Source organism: Dipodomys ordii, unplaced genomic scaffold (assembly GCF_000151885.1).
Source record: "Dipodomys ordii isolate 6190 unplaced genomic scaffold, Dord_2.0 Scaffold82, whole genome shotgun sequence".
NCBI lineage: Eukaryota > Metazoa > Chordata > Mammalia > Rodentia > Heteromyidae > Dipodomys > Dipodomys ordii.
In genome coordinates this window covers 12,297,259-12,315,904 of record NW_012267298.1, presented here as the reverse complement: position 1 = coordinate 12,315,904, position 18,646 = coordinate 12,297,259, and the positions used below count along the sequence as shown (strand labels likewise).

General features: G+C 62.1%; 1 protein-coding gene across 1 annotated transcript in view; it reads left to right on the top strand.

Annotated features, from left to right (window-relative positions):
• LOC105992315 (maestro heat-like repeat family member 5) overlaps positions 1–14,541 on the top strand; it is a 25,369-nt gene extending 10,828 nt beyond the window's left edge. The window contains exons 12-28 of the mRNA XM_013025144.1: positions 772–867; positions 1,752–1,856; positions 3,272–3,407; positions 3,562–3,656; positions 4,700–4,849; positions 5,068–5,222; positions 5,946–6,090; positions 7,713–7,897; positions 8,116–8,253; positions 8,438–8,549; positions 8,752–8,895; positions 9,400–9,576; positions 10,386–10,541; positions 11,600–11,722; positions 13,995–14,097; positions 14,242–14,316; positions 14,444–14,541. Of these exons, the coding sequence (XP_012880598.1) occupies positions 772–867; positions 1,752–1,856; positions 3,272–3,407; positions 3,562–3,656; positions 4,700–4,849; positions 5,068–5,222; positions 5,946–6,090; positions 7,713–7,897; positions 8,116–8,253; positions 8,438–8,549; positions 8,752–8,895; positions 9,400–9,576; positions 10,386–10,541; positions 11,600–11,722; positions 13,995–14,097; positions 14,242–14,316; positions 14,444–14,541 (2,193 nt within the window). The remainder of the gene's footprint in view (positions 1–771; positions 868–1,751; positions 1,857–3,271; positions 3,408–3,561; positions 3,657–4,699; positions 4,850–5,067; positions 5,223–5,945; positions 6,091–7,712; positions 7,898–8,115; positions 8,254–8,437; positions 8,550–8,751; positions 8,896–9,399; positions 9,577–10,385; positions 10,542–11,599; positions 11,723–13,994; positions 14,098–14,241; positions 14,317–14,443) is intronic.
• The last annotated feature ends 4,105 nt before the right edge of the window (positions 14,542–18,646 follow it).

The following is an 18,646-nucleotide window of genomic DNA, read 5'->3' as shown; positions in this document are numbered from 1 at the left end:
GGGGTCTGGGGCGGGGGTCCGGAGCAGGGGTCCGGGGCAGGGGTCTGGGGCGGGGGTCTGGGACGGGAGCAGGCCTGGCATCCACCGTCCCCCGCGCCCCTCCCCTCCCGGCTGTGGGGCACAGCATCTGCTTAGGAAGTGACCGGCGCAGGAGAGGAGGGAGCCGTGGCTTCTGATGGCAGCGCAGTGGCAGGGGGCCTCACCACAGGGGAGCACACCCAGGCCCTGGCTCCTGCAGGCTGGCTGGGCAGCTCCTGGCGCAGTGGCAGGGGGCCTCACCACAGGGGAGCACACCCAGGCCCTGGCTCCTGCAGGCTGGCTGGGCAGCTCCAGAAGCGCCAGGCGGGGAGGTGGTTAGCAGTCGTGGCTCACTGAGTCATGAGTGAATGGGAGGAAATAACCCACTCCCCTACTGCCCCCCACCTACCCCAGGCGGTCCCCAGCCCTGTGCTGCAGGGAGGCAGCAGACCGGGTCACTGCCAGGGTGCTGGGCTCGGAGGACCCCAGGGTCAGGAGGAGGAGGGGGGCACAGGTGGCTGAGGAAGGGCAGCTGCTGCAGGGAGCAGCCTGGTGGGGGGGTGGCAGGAGGGAGGCGAGCAGGGAGAAGGGGCAGCCAGGGTCCCCTCTGCCCCGGGTCACGGCCTCCCTCCCATCAGGGTGCTCCCTGCGGTCTGGAGGTAGGACTCGCGTCTCCCGCGGTGGACGCCTGCAGAGCCGCAGCCCCGGGCTGGGCCCCCGGATGGACTCCTCTCGGCCCATGTCCCCCACTAGGCACTGTATAAGAAGACAGAGCGCGCCCTCGATCTGCTGCTCCAGAACTTCGTCTCCGAGAACCCAAGCATGGATGAGGTCTGCTTCCTCCTGCAGGTGAGATGCAGTCAGAGACACAGAGACAGGGGTGCAGAAAGATATAGAAACAGATAAAGACACAGAGACAGGGGTGCAGAGAGATACAGAAACAGAGACACAGAGACAGGGGTGCAGAGAGGTATAGAAACAGATAGAGACACAGAGACAAAGACAGAGGCACAGAGGCTGAGAGATACAGGAACAGAGACAGACTCTTGAGATAGAGACAGAGAGATACAGAGAGATGGAGACAAGGAGACTGAGAGACACAGACATAGACACAGAGAGACAGAGACACAAAGAAACAGAGACAGAGATGCAGAGATACAGGGAGATAAAGCCATGGAGACACAGATAGGACAGAGAAACAGAGACAGAGATGCAAAGGGACAGAGACACAGGTAGGAGAGAGACACAGAGACACAAAGACAGAAACCCAAAGACAGAGGCCCAGAGACCTGAGGACAGAGTTACAGAGACAGAAAAGGTCAAAGAGAGAAACAGGAAACACAGAGACAGGAACAAAGTGATGAGCAGAGTCAGAGACACGGAGATGCAGAGATGAGTAGTGGCCGAGTGCCTGGCCTGGGTGGGGTGGGGCAGGGACGTTGGCATCTGGCTGGCCGTGGCCCCACCGCTGAGTGCCAAAACACCCTGTGACCCGGGCCGTGAGCGAGCGAGGTGAAATGGGAGCCAATCACGGTGATTAGGGCCAGCCTGGGATTTGTGTGTGTGTGTGTGTGTGTGTGTGTGTGTGTGTGTGACTCCTCCACCTCAGACAGCCCGAGTGTGTGAGGCAGCCAGGAGCGGAAGCTGCAGCATGGGCTGATGTGGGGGCCACCAGGCATCCAGGCCGAGCCAGAGCTGGGCACCGTCCTCAGGCCCCACCCTGACCCCTGCAGCACATGGAGCACTGGCTGGAGTCAGAAATGACCCACGAGGTCAAGCGGGCCGTGCAGTCCATCTTCCTGCTCCTGCAGCACGTGGTGGGGTCCATGAAGTTCGGCGTGAGTCCTTGGCACCCCGCAGCCCCAGGGGCATCCGGTGGGGAGGGAGGAGGGATGGGCCCTGCACCCCTCCGGGGCCCTCCCAGGAGCATGGGGCACTGTTGCCACCCCTTGTTCCGTGCACATGGAAGACACAGTCTGTTCCGGGAAGCCTGGGCCTGGGCCTGAGGCTGCAGAGGGGCTCGGGGGTCCCGGTGAAGGCAGCAGTGAGCCAGGAACAGAGACTTGAAAGATGCAGGTGGCCCTGTGTCTGCCTGGAGAGAGGAGGGTCACTGAGGAGTGGGCTGAGAGAGGACGGGAAGTCAGCGGTGCAGAGGACCAAACTGGACACGGTGGGGTACATGGGCCAGCAGGAAAGGAGGGGTCGGGATACAGGTCCCCAGCAACACAGTATGCGGACCCCCCACCCCCACACACAAAGGCGCGGCCTCCCAACGGGAGACGCTGGAACAAGGCCAGCTTGTTCCGGAAGCAAGCCTTGGGCTCTACTCGAACCCTAGAGAGAGCCAGGTGTGATGGCACATGCCTGTAATCTCAGCCTTTGGGAAATGAAGGCAGAAGGATTGGGAGGAAGACCGGCCTTCTTCCAAATGTGAGGGTGGCCAGGAATAAACTCCGGACGAAGCGGCCCTTCCTGCCCCTGTGCACTTGGACAGCCCGCAGAGCCTTGCCTCTGGAAGACGTACTAAGTCCCACCACAGCGAGACACAGCTCAAAACCTGGCAAGCCGCAAGGAGGGAATTTTGAGAAGCATAGGAGTGCTCATGCCCGGCAGGGTCTGTCACCGAGGAAGCGAGATGCGCCGCTCGCCCCCGGACCGGGTAAAATCACAGACTGGCAGCGCCATGCTGGCGCGGGCCAGGAGCCGGTCGCGTCACTCAGGGTTGTAGGAGTGGAGGATATCCAAACCACTCAGCAGAACTTCCAGAAGTTTCTCTGGAAGTTTCAAAGCCACTTACCCTCAATCCCACTTCTCGACTATTTACTCGAGAGCACTGAATATCTGTGTCCAGAAAAAGAATATTCGGAACAGTTTTATTCATTCTCCCCCACGCTGGGAGAAGCCCAGACATCCAGCAGGAAGGACGTACAGCCCCACAGAGAGATGCCCCCCGGCCACCAAGGAAGGGACCAGCCGCAGACGCGCGAACCTGGGGGGTGTGGAGCTGAGGTGCTGTCGTGACACCCCAGAACCCACCCATTCAGGAAGTGCGGGGCCAACGCCGGGCTGCGGCAGAGAGCATTGCCCTGGGCGGTGGGCAGGCCTGGGGGGGTGCTCTGGACCAGGGCAACAATGCTGTGATTCGGATGTAATCTGAATGTGGCAGGGTCGGGGAAGGGGAGGGATGCGGCAGCCTCTCCACGATGGGTTCCCTTGGGACTGGATTGCAGCAAGCATTCCCTGTCTGCCTCAGGGAGAAGCCATGCCTTCCATACTGGGCCACCAGATCGGCCTGCTGACCTTGCTGTGGAGAGACAGGGATGAGTGCACCCACTACCATGCCCACCAGTGCGTCTTCCTGCTCCTGCAGCTCATGGCTCAGCAAAAGGGTGAGCTTCGCGCCGGGCTGGGCTGGGCCCTCCACCCCCCTGCCCCCCCCAGGTGCTGCAGACTCCACTCCTGGCCAGCGAGTCAGGGTACCAGTGCTAGGGATGGGCGCCACCTCCTCGGCCAGCCCCTTTCCTGAGCGCATGTCTCCGGCAGGGGTGTCGGTGGATTTGTCACACTGGAATAAAATGAAGAACTTTGAAGCCAAGGCCTCCAAAGACTGGGAGGTGAAGCTCTCCCACACGGCCAAGGTGGGCCCCCAGGCTGCCGGGGCCGCCTGGTCCCTTCTTCCCGAGGCCCCCGAAAGGTGTGTCCAGGGGTCTCCTGTGATCTGTGGAGGGAGCAGAATGGATGAGGCCAGCCCGGGGCCCAGGCTGCTGTTCCTTCCACACAAAATGCTCTCAAGTCCACTCCTCCTCTCGTAGCATCTGCCTGGACCAGACCCGGGCCTGAGCCTCTCCCCGGAGCCTCCCGGGTCTCCCTCTGTGGTCCAGTGTGGCAGGTCATTCCATTCTGCTGGAGACGCCCTTGTCTTAGCCCCACCCCTCACTCCAGGCCAGCTGGACACTCGGCCAGTTGGCCTCTCCTGGCCAACTCTTTCTATGCTTCCTTCTCAGGTTCAGGCCCTGGAAAGTGAGGGGCTGGGTTTTAGTCCATGTTCTGCCCCCTAACTCCTGGGTAGTCCAGGGTAGGTCAGTCTACCTTCCTAGGCCTCAGTTCCAAGTGAGGGTCCCTCAAGCTGGAGGTCCTGCTGCTCCCAGAGCAGGCTATGACCAGGACCATGGAAGCTCTGTGCGACTGAGTCCTGGGACAGCTCCAGGCTGAGCCTGCGAAACAGGCATCTGGGCTCATGATCACCAAGGGCGAGTTCTCAGGGTGGGGTGGGGGAGCAGGTGAGGGAAAAGAAGACAGGGCACGTAATCCCTGAATCCTCTGGCTAAGCACAGGTGTGTGTGTGTGTGTGTGTGTGTGTGTGCGCGTGTGTGTGTGTGTGTGTGTGCGTGTGCGTGTGTGTGTGTGTGTGTGTATGTGTGTGTGATGCACCACTAACCTCCCAGGCAAGGCCAATTTTTCCAAACCCACAGAAGGGACAACTGTGGGCCCGAGACTCAATGCAGCCGTTCAGCAGTCAAGCAGAAGGAAAGGGCTGGGACAGGGCCGGCCGGGGCCCCAAGCCTGTGTCATGGCATTCACATGGGTGCAGGTGGTCTCCATGCCATTTCGATGTTGTCTCTGGTGCCTAGCCTGCACAGCAGCTGACCGGAGGCCTCCCCCTCCCCCGCCCTCCCTCCAGGCCCTGGAGGAGGGTCTGACTGTGGCCCAGCACACCCAGCTGGTCCTCACATTGCTGCAGAGCCTCTGTGGCCAAAGCCAGCTGCGCTGCGACCTGGCGTCCAAGCTCCTCCAGCTGATCTTCAGCACACCTAGCATCCGGACTGAGCAGGTGAGGCTGGGGCCCAGGCCTTCCCCCCCCCCCGCCCCTTCCCGGGGTGGGCAGGACCCCTGTGCCCAATCAGGATGAGCCTCCCTGCAGGCAGTGGGGGGGGGGAAAGCCAACCACCCTGCCCCGGGAACAGGGGTGGGGTGAGGCACTCTCGGGGTTCATCTGGGCTGGCAGGTCCCCACAGGGCCGTCTGAGGCCTTGCTCTGCCCCCCGCCCAGGTGGCGGAGATTCTGCACAGCCTGTTCCGGGAGCTACCCAGCATCCAGTTCAAGAGCATCCAGCAGACCATGATGAAGGCGGTGCTGGACCTGGGCCTGCAGCACACCCAGGAGGTGGTCGAAGTGATTCTGTCCCTGTGCCACCCCTCAGAGAGGTACCCCCGCCTTCCCAGGGCCTCCCACTCCCACGGGACCCGGGAGGCGCTCATGCGGGCGGGGCAGCCTCCGAGGGCCAGGGGTACCCGAGGACAGCAGGCGGTAGAGCCAGAGGTCAGCTGCATTGTGAGGACAGGACGTGGTCCGTGCCCGCGCCCGAGGCGCACTGGGCACCGCGGGGTTTGCCAAGCGGAGTCCATGGACAAGGAGGCCCCCACAGCCGGTGGCTGAGGGCCAGCCGGGGCACTGCCCACGGGCTGGTCAGGAAGGCAGCCCCGGCACCAGCTGTGCACCGTGTGTGCACACTTGGCAGCTGAGACATGCCGGGACGTGGTCACGGGGTGAGGGTCCTGGCTTTTCCGGGCCCCTCTCTGCTCCTCGGGCTGTCTGAGGGGCACCCCCTCACTTCCGAGAGGAGGCAGGCTGTGGAGGGCAGGCCGCGGCCGCCCCCAGGATCCTGGGAAGAGCTGGGGGTGGCGAGTGGGAGCATGGGAGAACCGCAGGCAAAGCCAACCGTGCTGAGCTGAGCAGGGCCGGGCCCTGGTCCCGGGGCCGCTCCTGAGACCACAGCAGAGGCCCGGCCACATCAGCCGGCATGCCCGGGCTGGCCATGCCTCGGCACAGGCCACGCCCCAGCTTGGGGCCACTGCTTCTGGTCCCCGGAGGGCTCCCCCAGTGGCGCACCCAGCTCAACCGGTGGTGGCCAGTGCTTGTCCCCCCAGGCGGCTCCTGTCCCTGTGGAAGGCCCTGGCTGCCCAGTACCAGTTAGCCCGCAAGGTCATCACCCTCCTCTACATGAAGCTGAAGCTTCGGCCCCCCATGGAGCACGTCCGGACCTCTCACCAGGTCCAGCTCATCTCCCTGCTGGTGAGTAGAGCCTCACACAGGTGCCACTGACCCTTCAGCCTTGGGGTTGGGATCCCAGGACAACCCCACGTTCACTGCTAGACCCAGTCCTCAGGCTCCCTGCTATGGTTTGTGCCTTCAGAGTTGTGGGTGGACTGTGGCCATCCATGAAGCAGGGCCCTACGCCTCGCTGGGAGCTGTGCCCGGGAGCCCACCAGGTGCCTGGGCCCAGCCTCTTGATTCTGGGCCTTCCCACGGCCACTGGCACTTGTCCTCAGGGTGTCCTGTGGCAGAGTAGGGAAAGGAAGCAGGAACATGCTGGAAAGAGCAGAGCCTTGGCAGCCCTCCTGAGACTGTTGTGATGATCAGGCACTGCCAAGTGTAGGGAAAGGCAAACAGACGAGCCGGCGCCGTGGCTCACGCCTGTAATCCTAGCTACTCAGGAGGCTGAGATCTGAGGATCACGGCTCAAAGCCAGCCTGGGCAGGAAAGTCTGTGAAACTCTTATCTCCAATAAACCACCAGAAAACCAGAAGTGGTGCTGGGGTTGAAGTGGTAGAGCGCTAGCCTTGAGCTGAAGAGCGTGGGGACAGCGCCCAGGCCCAGAGTTCAAGCCCCACTACCAGCCAAAAACACACACACAAGGGGTGGTGAGAGTCCGTGGAAGACTTGAAGGGAGAGTGGAGACCAACCTCAGAGTGGCCACCGGGAAGACTTGGGAAGTAAAGGCAGCCAGTGCCCGCCAGCATGGTCAGCCAAGCCATGGCCAGTACCCAAGCGTCCAGAAAGAGCGATCTGGTGAATGCTGCCCTTGAAAAAGAGGATTCTGCTGCAAAAACCCACCATTGGGGCGACTCTGCTTCCGTTGTGTAGGGGGCTGGCAGGGCAGCGGGCATGCGACATGAGAAATGCCTGTGGAGCGGTTCAGGGAATGAGCCAGGGGCCCCAGCCACCAATCACAGCTCTGTCCTGAGTCTGGGAGCCAGGGGCCCCAGCCACCAATCACAGCTCTGTCCTGAGTCAGGGAGCCAGGGGACCCAGCTGCCAATCACAGCTCTGTCCTGAGTCAGGGAGCCTGGAGACCCAGCTGCCAATCACAGCTCTGTCCTGAGTCAGGGAGCCAGGACCCAGCCACCAATCACAGCTCTGTCCTGAGTCAGGGAGCCAGGGGACCCAGCTGCCAATCACAGCTCTGTCCTGAGTCAGGGAGCCAGGGGACCCAGCCACCAATCACAGCTCTGTCCTGAGTCAGGGAGCCAGGGGATCCAGCCGCCAGTCACAGCTCTGCTCCCAGTCAGGGAGCCAGTGGGATTGGGGTGCTGTACCTAGGAGAGGGCTCTGGAAAAGACGTCCACATAGGAAGCACACCTGACACAGTGAGAACCAAGCCAGGGGTGGTATGAAGGCCAGGCAGAGTTTGAAGTCTCTGCAAAGTCAGGAGGTTGGGGCCCAAGCCTGGAACGGAAATCTGGTCCTGAGCTGCCTCTGAGCTGCTGCAGGGTGTGGCCAGCCACGTCTGTCCAGAAGTGGTGTGGAGCCCCAGGGTGCTGGGTGAAAGCAGCAGGCCTTGGGACCCAGTGGCTGTCAGGCCACTGCTCCCAGGCTCCCTGGACATGTGGGCCCTGCTCTGTAACCCACTGCAGGCTCTGGGAACCATTTATGAGCTCCTCTACACCCAGGAGTACAGGGAGACTGTCCGCTGGGCCTTTGCTGGGATTCTCCTGGGCCTACTCACACAGCTTCACTATTTGTTCGAGCTGGGATTTGTTGAGGGCATCTCAGACTACGAGGAAGACATCTTGGAGGCCAGGCCCCTCGGGCCCTGCAGGTGAGCTGTGTGCTCTGCCTGCATGCCCACCCAGCAGAGGCCCGCTAGGTGCTAGAGACCCAGGGAAGGGGGAGCTGTTCCACAGGGGTGGCGGGGTGGGGGTGGCAGTGGTGGTGGCAGAGGAAACAGCACCTGGCAGCTGCCAAGAATCCAAGGGGGCTGGGGGCAGTAGCTCATCCAGGCCCAGGACCGCACTCCTCTCTGCCTGCCCCACCCAGGACCTGCCTAGAAGCACTGAAGGGCCTGTTTTGGACCACCCACTACTGGGAGGTGTTTGCCCACATCAAGCTGCTCCAAGGCTGGGAGCTCTTTGAGCACGTGGAGACTTACACAGAGGGCGTGACCCTGCTGGCCAGGTAAGCCCTAAGTGTGGTGGTCTCTGCCTAGGGGCAGCTGGGAGGGTTGGCAGCCCAGGCTCTGATAGAGCTCCCCCCACACCCCCAACCCTGAGTCCTAGACAGCTGTAGGGCCAGGGCTTGGGGCTGAGCCTAGCCCGAGAATGGAATCTTAGGGGCAGGGCTTGCCTCTTCCCTCTGACAGGACTATGACTCAATATAACTGTGAGATCAAGGCTGTCCTGGGGCAGGCTGTCATCTTCCTGAAGAGCGTGGAGGAGCGGGACAATGTTGTAGCCATCCTCATCATCACGGAGGTCAGTCCCACCCTGCCTTGCTCCTGTGGTACCCTTCATCCTCAGGAAGGCCAGCGGGCAGACTCCCCTCCCCACCCCGCCCGTTCTCCGCAAAGCCCAGTCGGCTCTGCTGTCTGAAAGTGCCTGTGTGTAACTCCACCCACGTCTAACTCCCCGGCTGCGGTGGAGGACCGGAGGGGTGACAGAGCCCACCCCCGCTCAGTTCCTTAACAGCCCGGACATCTCCCAGCACACGTCCCGCAAGACCATCAGCAGCTCCCTGAGCCTGGGCCTCAACCACCCCAGCAAGTGGGTGCGGGCCTCGAGCCTGAGCGGACTCAGCAGCACCCTGATGCACCCTAAGAAGGCGAGCGAGGGTGGGGGCTGGGGAAGACGCCCACCACCGCCCCCGAGTGACCCTGCCTGCCTGGAAGGGGCAGGTGTGGAAGGCCCACAGCGCTGGTGCGAGGTGGCAGCGTTTGGAGGACCCCAGCATGGCTCAGACTGGGGGATTCTGAGTCCAGTCTCCTGGCCTTCTTCCAGGTAGGAACCCCTCATCTGACCACACAGGCCTGGTCCTTCTGCCCTTCTAGGCCTCCTCGTGCAGTCTGTCCCAGGACACATTCCCTGCGCTGAGAGGAGGCTGCAGGCTTGGCCTCTTCCAGATAAGTTTGTGGCTCAGGGGTGCGGGCGTGGGCGGGCCTCGGTCAGGGACCCAAGCCTTCTGCTGCAGGCCCCTCTGTCTTGGAGAAGGGCAGATACGTCAGACAGATACGGCTCGGTGAGGGCGCCTGACACGGCTGTGGCTCAGAGCCTGCTCGGGTCTCCCTCGGGGCAGCTGGCTGACACCGGTCACCGGTTCCCCCCGCAGGTGACCCTGCTCCGCAGTCAGCTGATGGGGCTGCTAGAAGCCTTCCTGCAGCCCAATCCCAAGGACCTCCTGGGCCTAATGCAGATCCTGGGCGATCTCCTGCACCGCCTGGGCATGCAGGGTGTGGGTGCCCTCAGCCTCAAGGTGGCCCAGCACCTGCTGCTCCTGTTTGAGGATGTAAGTGGCAGGGGGAGGGGGGGGGCAAATGGGAGGGAGGGCCCGGGCCTGGGCAGAGCCGTGTGTGTGTGTGTGTGTGTGTGTGTGTGTGTGTGTGTGTGTGTGGATGGCTCTGAGGGGCTGAGAGGCTGGCAGGGTGGGAAGAGGCACTGCCCTAGCCCCAAGCAGCTCTGTGGGCAGGGCGCATGCACACATTGGCTCAAGTCTGCCATTCGGGCGGCAAGCTGGGCGGGGTGTGTGGGTAACCATCCCAGTCCTATGGGTCCTATGTCTTCCGGACTGCTGGGAACCTAACACAGGCGGAAGAGAGATTCCGTGAGGGTGGGGGCCTTCTCCAGACCGAGGGGGAGCACCTCCTCCAGCAAGGGCCTGGACTGAGGTTCTGGGCCCTGGCCTCAACCCTTCCCTCCATCTCAGGATTTAGGCATTGTTAGCTGAGACAGCCCTTGTCGGGGATGGGGGCCGGGCACCGGTGCCCGGGTCTGCCCGGGACTGGGGATGGGCTCTGGTGCCTGGGTCTCTCCATGAGTGGAGATGTGGCCACCCTCAGCTTGAGGACTGGCAGAGAAACAAGGGAGAACCAAGACAAAGAAGGCCTGGAGGAAGCTGAAGAAGATGAGAGGGAAGGCCAGGAGCCAGAGGAGGGGACAGGGACGGCGGGGCAGGGAAAGGGCCTGGCCTGGGCCGCAGACAGGGCTCAGTGTGGTCAGGAGTGACAGGGGAAGGGGAGGGCAGCGGCCGGGAGGCCGTGCTGGGCCGGAGGGGTGCCGGTGGGTGATCTGAGTGGAAGGCCTGCCCCTCTCCCCTAGGAGAGGGCTGAGGTGCGAGAAGGCGCCATCTTCCTGTTTGGGGACGTCATCCACAGCAGTGGCCACAAGTGTCAGCAGGCGCTCAAGGCCTTGGCTGTGCAGGCCCTGGTGCCCCTGCTCTTCCACCTGCTGGACTCCTCCCCCAGAGTGGTCATGGTGAGCAGTGCCAGTCCCAACGGGGCAGCCGGGGGAGCCCGGCTGGGGTAGGACCCATCTGCTGGTGGGGCTGGAGGACCCGGCCCTGTGAGTGGAGCCCAGCGTGAGGCCGCCATCCTGGAGGCTTCACCTGGCCTGGCCCTTGAAGGCCAGCTGGCAGATGGAGGAAAGGAGAGGATCCTGTGGCTATGCGGTCCCCTAGCCACCTCCCTCCCGCCCCCGTTCCTCCCACCTACCCCCCTGCTCCATGGGAGGGTCCCATGTGCCTTGGGAATCTCCACCGCCTGGAGTGCGCCCTGCCCCTCTTCCACACCTGGAGCCAGCACCCAGGCCTTTCTGCCTCCCCTTCCTCTCCTTTGACCAGAGGTGTAGACGACTCCAGCACACCGGTTGGTATTCGGCCTGCCGGTGCCCCACCCCCAGAGGACATCATGCATCCTTCCCACAAAAGAATCCACCCCAGCCAGGACCCCAGGGTCACAAGGACCCCAAGCTTTCTGGGTCAGGCCTCTGTGGTGCCCTCCCGTCTCTTGGAGCACCTGTCCCGCCTCTGTAAGGAGTACTCGCGTCTGATTAGAGACCTGAGCTCGCCTCTGCCTCCCCAGCACCGGGCAGGGGCCACCCCCGCAGGCGACAGTGCCCGCTTTGTGTGCCCCTGGCCTTGAGGACCTGTCCCTCCCCCCCATTCCAGGCCCCCGGGGGGTGGGGCCTCACCACCAGCAGCCAAACGGTCTGCGCAGGCACTATCCCCGCTGCGCAAAGCCCAGCCCCTTCCTCAGACCTGGAATGAGTAGGCCCTTCTTCCTGCATCCCAGGAGCGCCTCGTGGCCTTTGCTCCACCTTGTTGCTTGGGCTGGCCTTCCTCGGCCTGGGAAGCTAGATGACCACGGCCTTTTCTGGAAGCTCTCTGGGCTCGGGGAACCCCACTCCCCGAGCTCTCTGGCGTCCCAGAGCAGCATCGCTGCAGGAGGCTGTTCCTTGGGGCGGGTGTGATGAGGGGTGGAGGCCGGGAGGCCCCCCGCCCCCTCCCCCCGTGACCAGCTCGCTCTCTGTCCCAGAGGTCCAAGCTCACGCTCCTGCGCTGTGCCATCGTGCAGAAGTGGGAGTTCCGGAAGGAGCTGTTCAGCAAGCTGGCATGGGGCCGTGGGCTGGGGGCTGAGAACGACATTTTCATCTACATGGTAAGGTGTGGGCCCACCCCTAGTGGTGGGGGTGGGGGGAGGAGGCCAGGGGCTGGGAGGTGGTTGCATCGTTGTGCATGATTGTCCGGGCCCTCTCTGCAGGGCCCCTTTGGGAGGACAGGCTGTCCTAAGTGACCCCAAGCCTCAGGAGGAAGCACCACCTTCCGTGCTGGGGCTCGCGTCCTCTGAAGTGAACGGTGGGGAAGAGTGGGCCTGGATGGTGTTCAATACCTCCATGGAGGGCCCTGGAGATGCCGTGGCCCAGGGGTCCAGCGTAGGCCTGAGGTCAGGGCCAGAGCCTCTGCCCCCAGAAACTGCCAGGCCCAGAAACAGGGGTGGGCAGGAAACACCTCTCCTGTTGTGCTGGGTGGGTGACACTGTATCCCCCTGTGGCCTCCAGGGCCCGTGAGCCGGAGGACACGGCCTGGCTGCTGTCCCTGAGCCTTGAGGCCTCTGCCACCCTTCCCCTTCTTGCACGAATGTGCCCAGTGAGCAATTGCCTGATTGAGACTTCACAGCACAGCCTGGGCCATCCCCAGCAGGCTGCGTGTGGCGAAGGCTGGAGCTGGAGCAGGCAGGACTCCAGGCACAGGAGCCAGCCTAGGGGGCCTCTTGCAGGAAGCAGAGCCTCAGCAGACCAGGAGAGGCATGGGATCTTCTTTTGTGGGGAGCAGTGTGGGCGTGAGGGCGAGCTGGTCATGAGCAGCCTTCAGCCCACCAAAAAATCTTCCCTGACCTCAGTCACGTCTCCACAGATGCGCGGGCAGAGGCCTCGCACGCCGGGGATGGGCCCCTGGACAATCACTTGTGTTGCAGCTGGTTGGCACAGGGGTTTCAGTCCTGGGGCAGCCGGGTCTGCTGCCTATAGCTTGTACTGTGGAGACCGTCTGAGCAGCTGTTCCCCGCTGCCCGTGATAAGCCTTGGAGAATGGGGGCAGCCTGGGCTGCTTTCCAAGGGGAAAGGGCTGCCTGCCCACCTAACCCCCCCACCTGCAGGAGCAGGTGCTGCTCCCACACGGCACGCAGGGGCACTACACAGCCACCACGAGGCCTGGCTGCTGACAGTGCGCCCGCCGCGTCCCCTCCCCACGGCACGGCTGCACGACAGGCCTCCTGGCAAAGGGCAGCACAGCGGGCGTGGACCCAGGTCCACAGAGCAGATCTGGGCGACAGTCTCGGGGGGACCACGGCACAGATGCGGAGGTGATGGGCACAGAAGGGCGAGCAGAGCTAGAGCGGGCTCACGGAAGTCACACATCTGCCCTCGTCAGTCCCGTGTCGCTCCAGGAGGTCACACAGATGGCTTGGCATTGTCTGGTCCCCTCTCCTAAAGTTCGTTGCCTTCCCGTGGCTGGCCTGCCATGTGCTGTGAGTTCTCACTTCTGCAGATGGCTCAGTGGCTCAGTGGCGCCCTCTGCAGCTTTGGAGGGTCTGAGCGGGTCTACCTGTGCTGACTCCCTCTTGTCCCCGTGGACCCGGGGCTCTGGGGCCTGAGCTGCACCTGGGGAGATCCCCCCAGGTGTCGGCTTGCTGCCAACCAGGGTGGACTTTCTGTTACCTGCTCGGCTCCAGGTTCCCCTAGAAGGTTTGCTACTAAATGCAAACCCCGCTCCTCATGTGGCCTGTGCCCAGGTACCGTGTCTCAGGAGACCATCTCCAGCTCGGCTGGAGGAGAGCACTTTCTTCTGGTCTCTGCCAGAACCTGGGCCTGGCGTGCCTCCTCCTCCTCTGCCCCCCACAGACTCAAGGCTGGCCGGTCTGCAGTGTCCTCCGGCTGGGGAGGGTCAGCCCCAGCCTAGGCCTAGACAGCCAGCCCGGCACTCAGGGCAGCCGCGATGTACCACACTCGATCAGTGTGAGTGCGGTAGTTACGTGTAAGTGCTCAGTTGTACGTGTGAGGGCTCCTGTCCTGAGTGCTTCTGTTAAGCGCGAGGGCCCCTGTCAAGTGTGGGGCTCTAATTAAGTGTTGGTGCTCCAGTTTCCTGTGAGCACTCCGGTATGAGAAGCACTCTGTGTAAGAGCTCCAGCTAAGTGTGAGCCATGGGCCCTCGGAGCCCGGGCCTCCTGCTGTGCCTTTGAGGGCCTTCCTGACCCTGAGCCCCGCTGGGACTGGCCCTCCCCAGCCTCTAGCCCTGGGTGCGGAGGAGGGTGTGGTGCACCGGGGCCCCCGGGGCCTCAGGTGGAATCCTGCCAGGGATGCCAGGCGCCACAGGCCAGGTACCACGTGTGCCCCGCATGCCCCAGGCTGGTCCCAGCATCTCTCTTCTCCCAGGTGGAGAGCAACTTTGGCAGTTACCACCAGTTCCTCATGCAAGCCTTCACCTACCTGGGCAGCTCGCAGAACAACCTGAAGGTGGCAGCCATGAAGTTCATCGGTGGGTACTGACCAGGCCACCAGGCCGGCCTCCCTCCGCAGGGCACGGCCAGCCTCCCCTCCCCAGGGTCTGCTCTGGGAGCAGCAGATGGGCAGGACCACAGGCCGGGGATGCCCACCACCTGCCTCCCTCCACGCCCACCAGGGGGCATGCTGCAGGACTACTTCACCGACCTCTGCTTCTACTTGAAGAAGAGTGATGTGAAAACCCTTAAGAACCGTGAGTGGCTCCTGTGGCCCCGTGGGAGGCGCCTAGGCTGTGGAGGCCAGTCCTAGGATGGCCGGGTCCCCGCCGGCCCTCCAGCGCCCCAGCTGGCCTCATAGCCTGACCCGTGGTCCTGCCGCAGATCTGGAGGCCCTCAGCCAGGACACAGACTCCACGTGCCGCAGGTTCTACCGCAGGTCCTTAGCAGACATCGTGGAACTGTCCTACTTTGTGACCTGAGCCACGCACAGCTCCGCTGGCCGTCCCCACATCCCTGTCCTCATCCCTGTCTTTGTTGTGGTCCTTGTTGAATTCTATCTTTATTAAATACTGACAGAGCACTGTGGCTTCCCTGGCCCTGCCTGTCCTCCGCCTGCCCCACCCAGACGCCAGCAGCCATGAGACGGGAAAGCCTGTGACAGGAGCTTGTGCTCTGCGGGATGTTCATTAGCAGAAGAAAGTGCCCAGGACCCATGGGCAGTGCTGTTGCTGCCCGAGGAGCCTCCCTCCCCCTCCTGTCCTTGGCAGCTCTCAGGGAGCCCCGGTGTCAGCCTCCTCCCCGCTGTCCACTTTCTTACCACCATCACCACCGCCCCCAGCCCCAGTGGAGCTTTCTAGGTGCGTGTCGGACCTGTGTCAGCCTGCCTGGCGTCCTGTCTGGGTCTGGGAGTGTTGCCAAGGCCCCCGATCTGCTCCCCTGCTAGCTGCAGCCCTTGGCCCCTCGCTCTGTCCAGGCCCTGCGCTGACGCCACACCAGGCCTTGGAGGAACCCGCCAGCCAGCCAGAGCCCTGCCTCCCCCCAGCCTGGCCATGTGCCCCACCCTGCCAGGCTCTTCAGCAATGCTGGACCTCTGCTCCCTGCACGCAGAGGTGCGCACCAGGGTAAGCCGGTGGCGGCTGCCTGAGCATCTGAGGTCTTCACAGTGATCTTGCCTCGGTGCCAGGCAGCAATGGCTCAGGGAGTCCCAGCTGGCACCTTGGACGTGGTTTTTATCTTCAAGGGCCCCAAGGCCTCCTGGGAGACACAGGTGAACCCAGCAGAGGTGCAGGGCGCAGCCAGGGGGCCACGTCAGACACCAGGACTAACCAGGGCCCCCATCTCCGCACCTACCAGGGAGTGAGGAGGACTCATGGAGGCCATGGGCCTGGAAGCCAGCTGGAGACACTGAGGACACTGCACAGGGTCTGTGCAGGTCTGCCCAAGCCCGGCCTTCCCCGCAGGCTGAGGGCAGAAGTGTTAGGCCTGAGCTCTGCCCTCAGCATTGGGCGCCCGTCAAAGCCCAGCAGCCCCTGTGCAAGCGGAATGCTGCGCTGGCGCGTGGACGGACAGAGGAGCAAGGGTGGGCCGAGGCTGGGAGCTCTGGTGGATGGCGGTGTCTGGGATGGAGTTGAGGCCGTGGCTGGGGTGGGGGCTGCCTGGGGGAGGAATGGGCCAGGGAATGCGTCTTGAGGAACTGCAGCTTTTCAGGGTGGCATGCTTAGAGATTGCGTTGGCAGAGGACACAGAACACACAGCCACACACCCATTGCGCACACCTGTAATCCTAGCTACTCATTAAAAAGCTGAAGTGGTGATGTGGTTCAAGTGGTGGAATTCCAGCCTAGAGCCAAAAAGCTAAACAACAGTGACCAGGCCCTGAGTTCAAGCCCCAGGACCACCATCCCTCCTCAAAAAGGAAAACAGCCAGAGACAGAAAGGAAGGGTGGAGGAAGTCTGGACCGGGAGCCAGGGGTGAAGAGGCCGTGTATGTGATGGATGGGGCAAGGGACCAGCCTGACTGTGTGCAGGATGATCCTGGAGGCTGCGAGGGGACGGTGGGGGGTGGGGGTGAGGTGGGCGGTGGGGGGGGGCAGAGCCTGGGCAGGGATTTCCAGCCTTTGCCACGTGAGTTTATGCTCTGAAGACTGCCACAGTCTGGACAAATGACAGTAAATATGCTTTTTAATGGGTTGCTGGAAAATCCTAAAGGGTTAGAAACAAAATCAGCATGAACAGTGAGCCGAACCAGGGTGGTGGAGGCCGGCAGTAGAGGCCCAAGGGCCACTGCCGAGGGCAGCCGCTGTGAGGGCTGACCTGCCTGGCTACCACAGGGCGGGGAGCTGAGCTGAGGCTGTCCTGAGCCAGGACGGCGGAGCCTGCGGACAGCAGCGCCCACCCATTCAGGCAGACCCCAGACTAAACAAAGGCAGCAGCCCAAATTCATAAGAAGTGAAAGATGGAACCAAGAAATGAGCCAGAGAAGGAAATACTAAAAAATGAAAGAGAACTTTTTTTTTTTGGATGCTGGTCCTTTAGCTTGAACTCAGGGCCTGATCACTGTCCTGAACTTTATGCACTCAAGGCTAGTGCTCTACCACCTGAGCCACAGCTCTAGCTCCACTTCTGGCTCTTTGGGTGGTTAATTGGACTTTCTTGCCCGGGCTGGCTTTGAGCCATGATCCTCAGATCTCAGCCTCCTGAGCAGCTAGGGCTACAGGCATGACCACTGGCGCCCGGCTGATGGGGAGAATGTGACACAACACAGGTGATTTTGGCCAGGACCTAACCAACCAGCAAACTCCAAAGTGCCCACCTCCTGGGACTTGAGAGGCCCGGCGGGTGGAGGGGGGAGGCGCGTGACATCTAGGTCATCCTGGGCTACACAGAGATGCGTTGCCCAACAGACAGAAGAGGAACCCTTTAAAAGCACAGCATTAAAATGAAGGATGAAGCATGGTGGTGTGTGTCTGTACTGGCTATTCAGAAGGCAGCAATCCTGAGGATTGTGAGATGAGGCCGGCCTCAGGCAAACAGACTAACACAACCCACGTAAAGCAGAAAGGGCTGGAAGCCTGGCTCACATGGTAGAGCACATGCCTAGCCAATACATCCCAGAAGAATGAATAAATGGTAGAAGAGAGACAATGACAAGCACAATGCTAAGGTGGAGGTGAAGGAAGAGAACTAGGGAAGGATATCGTGGAGAGAGATTGAAAAATGGGTCAAGAGAACCGGAGCCAACGTGGGGAAGAGGAGCTCAAAACCAAGATCATGAGAAGAAGCCTCAACTCAGAGGTGATTAGGAAAATGATGCCACATTTTGTGCCTCTTTGGCATGCAGTTGGTCGATGCCTGGTGAGGAGTGGGCATGTGGATGGGGCCCTGGCGCCTCTGTAAACCACCCGCTGCAGGGGCTTCTCAGATGGCCACCAGCTGCCGCCAGGCCCCACGGAACCACGGGGCCGTTGCTGAGATTGTGGGAGCAGGGCCGCTCTCACGCCACCTTCGCAGCGGGCGGGAGGAGAGCGGGCACGGAGAGGGCGAGCATGTGCCAACCAGAGAGGAAACACGAACAAAGACCGGGACTGGTGGTCTCCCTTTATTTCTTGACTTTCCTGGTCTAAAGCCCCAGTGTGTTCAGCCGCTCAGGCTGGTCCCAGGATTGGGACACAGACTCTGTGGGGGCTCTGCTGCTCCGTGTTTTCTGCAGGGCCCCCTCCCCCCCCCCCGCCCTGACATCTACAAGAGGCGGTGGCAGCAGCGTGGCCCTGGATCCTGGCACCAGGCAGGGTGGGGCAGCCCTGCATTTCTGCTTCTTCCCTGGGTCTTTGCATCCGACCTCAAAGACAATCCGTCACAGGAGATACCCCATGGATCCAGGAAGCGAACGTTCAGCCTTGCCATCCAACTCGGTATCCGAAATGCCCAGAAAACTCTCACCAAACACAAAGGCCGACACCCACCCACCCCTGAGCACAAGAGGGGCTCACGCATGGGGACCAGACCAACCCTCTCCGCACCACGGTAGCCACACTCGAAGATGTAACGCGTCCCGACCAAGACACAGGAGACAGAATGAGACTCAAAATTGGCAAAAACCACAAGATCAACCGGCAGCATGGAACCGAGGACCCGAAGAGTTCACTCAGACTCCGCCGGCTGAGCTTGGGGAGAGGAAAGCCAGCATGGGGAAGGGGCGAAGGCAGTCTTCCCCGCTCACCTCACGGTGACCGATCGCAACAGACCCCGGGCCCACGTGCAGGAATGGCAAACTCCTGGAAGAGAACAGGGAAAACCTGGGCTGTGAGTGTGTAAGACACAGCACCAAAAACAACCATGAAAGAAAAGGTTAGACTTCTTTGAAATGAAAATCTTCTGCTCTAACAAAAGACAACGCCAAGAGAGTGAAGAGCCAAGCGTGGCTGAGAGGCGGTCGAGAACACATCGACTAGCTGAGGAAGGGCTGCTTCCCAAGCACAGGAACTCCTAGAACTCCGCAGGGGAACCAGGGAGCTGATCTGAAAGGACGTGAACAGAGACCTTGAGGACGAAGACACCGGATGGCAAATGAGAGCCAGGAGAGAC